The sequence below is a fragment of the Cupressus sempervirens genome, chromosome 7 (assembly GCF_028749045.1).
Source record: "Cupressus sempervirens isolate cs-2001-9-10 chromosome 7, ASM2874904v1, whole genome shotgun sequence".
Lineage (NCBI taxonomy): Eukaryota > Viridiplantae > Streptophyta > Pinopsida > Cupressales > Cupressaceae > Cupressus > Cupressus sempervirens.
The window spans coordinates 346,343,132-346,349,254 of NC_143124.1; the positions used below are offsets into that span (position 1 = coordinate 346,343,132).

The 6,123-nt window shown below is 37.0% G+C and overlaps 1 protein-coding gene across 1 annotated transcript; it reads right to left on the reverse strand.

Moving 5' to 3' along the window:
• Positions 1 to 770: 770 nt before the first annotated feature.
• Positions 771 to 2,742, reverse strand: LOC149546852 (GDSL esterase/lipase At4g10955-like). Its single transcript, XM_089791392.1, has 2 exons — positions 2,260 to 2,742; positions 771 to 1,993 (listed from the first exon to the last, which is right to left on the reverse strand). Exons 1-2 carry the CDS (start codon positions 2,337 to 2,339, stop codon positions 1,003 to 1,005), a joined length of 1,071 nt encoding a protein of 356 aa, XP_089647518.1. The 5' UTR covers positions 2,340 to 2,742; the 3' UTR covers positions 771 to 1,002.
• Between the last annotated feature and the right edge of the window lie 3,381 nt (positions 2,743 to 6,123).

Below are 6,123 nucleotides of genomic sequence, written 5' to 3' on the forward strand. Positions count from 1 at the left end.
CAATTCAGAAAGTTGTTGGGCAAGATTTCAAGTTATATAATATTTTTTGTAAAGAAATTAATTAATGAAAGTCTCTCTATTGACTGTTCGTGAGGTTCTTCATTAAAACTGCGAGGCTACAATTATTGGACTTCAGACCAGACAACATTACCTTGCAACTACACTGGAGTGCCTACAAATCCAGTGATTGTAATTAATGGGATGGTCCATTGGAATATTCCATTCTCAGTGCATTTAAAGGAAAATAAATCTCCGATTTAGTTTAAGTGTTGCAGAAACTTATAAATGTTGTATTAACAGTGGGAATTCATCTCAATATTTCATTCTCAGTGAATTTAAAGGAGAATATCCCTGATTAATTTCAGTGTTGCAGAGACTATAAATGTTGTATAAACAGTGGGAGTTCATTTCAAGATTTCATTCTCAGTGAATTTAAAGGAGAATTTGTCTCTGGTTTAATTTCAATGTTGCAGAGACCTATAAATGTTGTGTTAACAGTGGGAATTCAGAATGAATTTAAACATACTTATTTGTTTATATAAATGTTGTACTCACAGTGGAAATTCTGTATACTAGGTGATGAATTTAAACTATCTGTTAACGTAAGTGTTGTACCAATATTAACGGTGGGAATTCAATTCAAAATTCAGAAAGAATTTAAACCAAGTATTTCTGAAACCTTTATGATGATGAATGTTCTGTTTCTTGAACAGAGTTTCCGTCATTAGAACTCGTAGTACTTGTAAAGAACATACACTCTTTGGCTTAACTTACAATAAAGAATCAGCTGGTAAGGGAATATATTAAGACTTAAAAAAAATATTGCTGTAAAATTTGCATCTAACCTTCGTGATCACATTTTCTGAAGGCTTAAAGATCCGAAAACAAACGACATCCGCATACAAAAAAACATCTGTCAACAAGTTTTCAATTGACAGGATAATCAACTTGAAATTCCAGACATGATTCCCATTAAATTCATCATGCAACGGCTAATTTTCGTTACTCTGTCGTCTGGTCTGTACCAAGCCTAAACTCCGTACATTCAATCCTGATATCCGTTGCCCACCATTGATGAATCCCATGAACAGTTTGAAAATCAGACGCGGGGCTTCGATTAACAAGAAGCCTAGCAGAAGGAATCAAATGCCCTGCCTCGGCCTCTTTCCCAAATGCAGAAAACACCATCGCCCGAATCGAATGCTGCGCCGCAAGGCTCGCAATGCCACCGGCCCCTTTCTTCTTCATGGCCACCTGATTCCCAAAATACCCCAAATAACCCGAGCACAAATCATCCTTGGGATTCACATACAGACAAGGAACCCACCATTGCAGGACAGAAAACATTCTCTGCGACTCAATCCGAGTGTCCTTCCCACGAAGCGTCACGGCCAGACCGGCTTTCACCAAACTCCCGGCAAAGTGCAATCCGCGCTTAATTTTCTTGCTCTTGATCCTCTCCATGGGCGCCGAAATAAAAGGGGGGTTGAAAAAATGGGCTTCCAGAAAACGCCCCTCCGCTTCTGCAATTTTCCGTCCCGCTAACATTCCAATGGCGGCACCCAGAGAATGCCCGGCGATCCAAACATTTTCACAACCATATTTATCAGCATTTGATTTAACTGCATCAAATCCGGTGCGAAAACGAGACGTGGTGTGTAATCGGTTTGTGAAAACGTGGAGATCCAGGCGGAGGTCTCTGCCCAGGGATTCACGCGTTTTCACCGTTCCTCGGAAAGCCACCACTATTTTGGGGGCTCCCGCGGCATTCGAACACACACCCGCGGCTTTTTTGCTCCATTTGTAAACCGACCCGAAGATTGAACCGTCGACGCTGTCGAACAGAGGTTGAATGAGCTTGAATTTGAAGAAACTCCACCATTTTTCAGCCAGGGCGTCCGGGCCGTTCCTGTGCTCTTGCCGGTCTCGTTCCTGCACCACCACGCCCTGCACTAAACTGGCCGCAATGCATCGCCTGTGATCAGGATCCGACCTGAAAAATCAATACATCAGAAACCCCAATCGGGAAAAAAACCGCTGTTTTTCAACATCACGCCGATTTGGGACAAAAATTCATGAGTGACAAGATAGTTTATAGAAGTGAACATGTTTTTTCTTCAGGATTTGAAAATAACAGTTTATGGAAAACAATGTACATTATTATTTTTAGACCGATCTTAAAAGGCACTTTCTGTCTTGCAAAATTGCGTTATATTTAAGCTCGGCAGAGAAATACAATGGCGGTTTTACATTTCTTACCAGTCGATGGTGGTCAGATGTGCAGGCCCAGATATCTTGAAGATCTGGCGATCGCTCACCATATCATTTCTTGGCCTCATTAACTGTCTATTTTCTCCAGACTTTCAACGCTTAAACTATGTTATCCTCTGTAGGCTACAAGGACACGAAGGATTCTGCATATTTAGCTTCCGCCCCCCATGAGAAAAACTTTGAGCCCGTTGAACGCCTTACAGACATCCTCTACCGAATCCCTCTGGTGATCATCTCTTAAATTACCAGATGCGCGGTTTCAGTACTCGCGTGATCTTCCAGGAAATTGCCAATGTTTACCCCCCAAAATTTGTAAAATCGAAGTCAAATCATTGAAATTTGAGTCAAGGAAACCCAATTTTATTTAATACGAAGGCAATTGAGAAAAGCTACGATGGATCGTGTTGAGTTGTTCCACGTTGCCTGGAACGCCCCAAATGAGAACTTTCCACCCTCCGGGCCCTACCATCATCGACTCTACTTAATTAAATCCCATCGCCAGGAACCCGCCTCGTTATATGCTTTGAACTTTCAAACTGAAGGGTATAAAGATACGTATGTGTGTAACGACGTGTGTCATGGAAATATATTTTATATTTTATATAATAGTTGAGAGATATTCTTTTAGAGACATTTATTGCATTTTAATCTAAAATTCAGAGACTTTTATTGCATTATAATATAGAACTATATTGCATGACGAATACAATTAAAATTATTTTAAAAATAAAATTGTTAAAATAAAATTACCATTTGCATTCAAAATGTGTGCAACGGTTTTGTCCATAGTAAGATATACACATTTAATTTAATTTTTCCGTGTGCTTTCTTTAACCAAGATTTGAACTTTTATATTAATTTCTAATGCAATCTAACTCATTTTTATATGATTACAACTAATATCTATTTAGATCCTTCATTAAATATTTAAGAAATTATTAAATCATAAAAGTAAATATAATGAGATTAATCTAAATGATATTTTATTTTATTGAAGCTTATAAAGGCTTAAATGTGATTTTTAAATTTTTTTTAATTCATAGTAATAAAAGTTTTGAAAGTTAATAAAAAAAAATTAATTTTTTTATGGAGGTTCATCTTTTTTGGCCTAGCCTCTTTGGTTAAAAATCAAGGATTGAGGGGTATCCATTCCACCAAATTTATCAAGGCAAAGGAAAATTCCTTGAGTTTCTTTAGATTATATGATGTTTGAGAAATAAAAGGGGGGTGGGCTTGCATGATCTTGTTCTTAGAAATAAAGCTTATGGAGGTAAATTTGTTTGGCATATGATGAAAAAACCAAATAGTATGTGGTGTCAAATTATGCAAATGAAGTATCTTGATTCTATGGATCCTAATTGTATTATTTCGGCTTTCGTTCTCCCCTAAGGTTCTGAGGTGTGGAAATTTATGTCTAACTCTATAGAAGTAATTGCAAATTATGTTTCTTGGGAAATTAATGGTGGTAAACTGGCTTGTTTTTGGGAAGATTTGTGGAATGTTCTTCCTCCTCTTGCTAACATTCAAGAGTTTTCAGATTCTATTCAATTGTTTAAGTCCACTTGGCGGGGGGGTGCAGAGAGGTTTGTGATTATGTGGAATCAGTGGATCCTTTTGCCTGTCAAGTTCCTAGGAAAGATTCTTCAATTCTACCTATTTCATATTCTACTAATATGCTTTTCAAAGAAATTTCAAACAAAAGGCAAGTTTTCCTGCATGGTCATGAGGATGGAATTTTTGGGTCCTAGCTAAAGATGGTTGTTGCTCAGTTAAGGCAAGGTATTTGGCTCTTTGTAGATTGGGGGATGATAGGAATAAAAAAAGAGTCTTCTCTTTATGTTGGAATGATTCTACTTTACCTAAAGTGGGTTGCTTTTCCTGGCTTGCTCTTAGGAAGCATCCTCTAACCAGTGACAGATTGGAAAAATTAAATATTGCTCACTAGTTCAATTGTCTCCTTTGTTAGCAAGATCTCGAGGATGTTGATCATATTTTTTTACAATGTGAGTTTGCACAGATTTGTTGGAAGTTTGTTCTTCAAAAATTGAATTATTCAATGTTACTTCCTAATTATCTTTGGGATCTTTTTGAGTCTTGGCCATTACTTTATTCAAATTTTCTCCTTGCTTCAATTTAGAAATGCTCTCCTTCCCTATTTGTTTGGTCTTTATGGTGGGAGAGGAACAAACAAATTTTCAAGCACTCTTCCTCTTTGATTGATGGTGTTGTTCTTACTATTGAAAAATCAATTTCATAATTGGTCCTAGCAAACATAAGAATAATTCTTCGCATATTTTTTTCTCCAATTGGGATGATTCTTTTCTCAAGGAGTGGAAGTATATTTCTCCCCCATCCTTTCTCATTGTTAATGGTCCCTTGAAATTGGATAGATCTCAAATCAAATGGTTGCCACTTGAGTATGGATTTATTAAGATTAATTTTGATGGTGCCTCTTGAGGTAACCTTGGCATCTCAGGTATTGGTGTTTGTTTGTGAAAGCACTATGGGTTTCCCATAGCCTTTAAATCTTTGCCTATTTTGATGGGATCTAGTAATACTACTAAAGGTTCTTCTTTGCTTCAAGGTTTGGTTCTTGTCTCTTCTCTAAAGATTGCCCAAGTCCATGTTGAAGGTGATTTTATGATTACTATTCAAGATTGCATTAATAGGAAAGTGCTCAATCGAAACTTGGCTTATATCTTCAAGAAAATTTGGAGGCTTGTTGACGCATTTGAAAGTTGTCCTATTTCACATTCTTACCAAGAAGGGAATCAAGTTGCCGACTTTCTTTCAAATTTGGGATGTGATGGCATTGGGGTTGATATGCATGATGTGACTAGAACTCTTAGTGCACATTCCAAATTGACGGATATCATTAATGATGAGTTGGTCACTATATGATGTCACTGCAATATTTTGTCCTTCTATCCTTGGCCTGGTTCATTTTACTGATTTGGTGATATCTATAATTGTTCGTTGGGGAGTTGTTTGTTGTCACTGTTAGCCTTGGTTCTTTCTTGGATGGCTTCATATTTTTGAGTTGATGCAGAGTTTTTTCTGAGTCTCTGGTCAATCTTCAATCGACAGATTTTGATGTTCTGGATTGTCATATGAAAAATGTAATGGATATTTTCATGCCAAGATTTAGGAGTTCTTGGAAGTTCATAGGATTCTTGTGAGCTTTTTTGGTAATTGGACTGAGAAGTGGGGTTTTTTTGCTAGTTCTTTCCCCATGGAGTCCTTGAACTAGTTTTTAAATTATATTTATATATATAGTGGTATATACCACTTTCACCCAAAAAAAATGATAACGTCAAAATTTTAAATAGCAAATTTAAGATTACTCTTTATTGTAAGAATTTGGCTTAGGCTAGAATTGACCCAAGAACCAAAGAACTCAACACAAGCACACAATAGACCAAAATAGATAGAGTATGATTAGAATGACGATATTCATTCAATATGATAGCTTAGCCCACTTGAGAGTACACTAGGAGTGCCAAGAGAGCTTCTAGAATGCATAGAAGTCAACATCATGATATGTTATACAACCAGGCACATGTCCACCAGATATGGGTTATCCTCCATTGAGCACGGGATTAAGTGTGATGATGTGAGGATAAGCCTACAATGGTGTAGCACGCAAATCAGTGGTGTAGACAACATGTGCTAAATGAGGAGTGCAAATAACTGTGTTGTCAACATGACAACTTAGTGAATGATGCATACTCCTGTGTTGTAGACACCATGTGCATAATTAGAGTTGCGTAACTCAATGAGAGTACACAAACTCCTAAGTGTCTCACCTAAAATAATAATAAAATAATACAAAATAATTAAATAATGCATTAA

What these genes read in the sequence shown, in the direction of transcription:
- LOC149546852 (XM_089791392.1), bottom strand. Translation starts at nt 2,339, where the DNA reads ATGAGGCCAAGAAATGATATGGTGAGCGATCGCCAGATCTTCAAGATA. An exon ending in CATCTGACCACCATCGACTG is followed by an intron (nt 1,994 to 2,259) that starts GTAAGAAATGTA and finishes TTGATTTTTCAG; the next exon opens with GTCGGATCCTGATCACAGGC.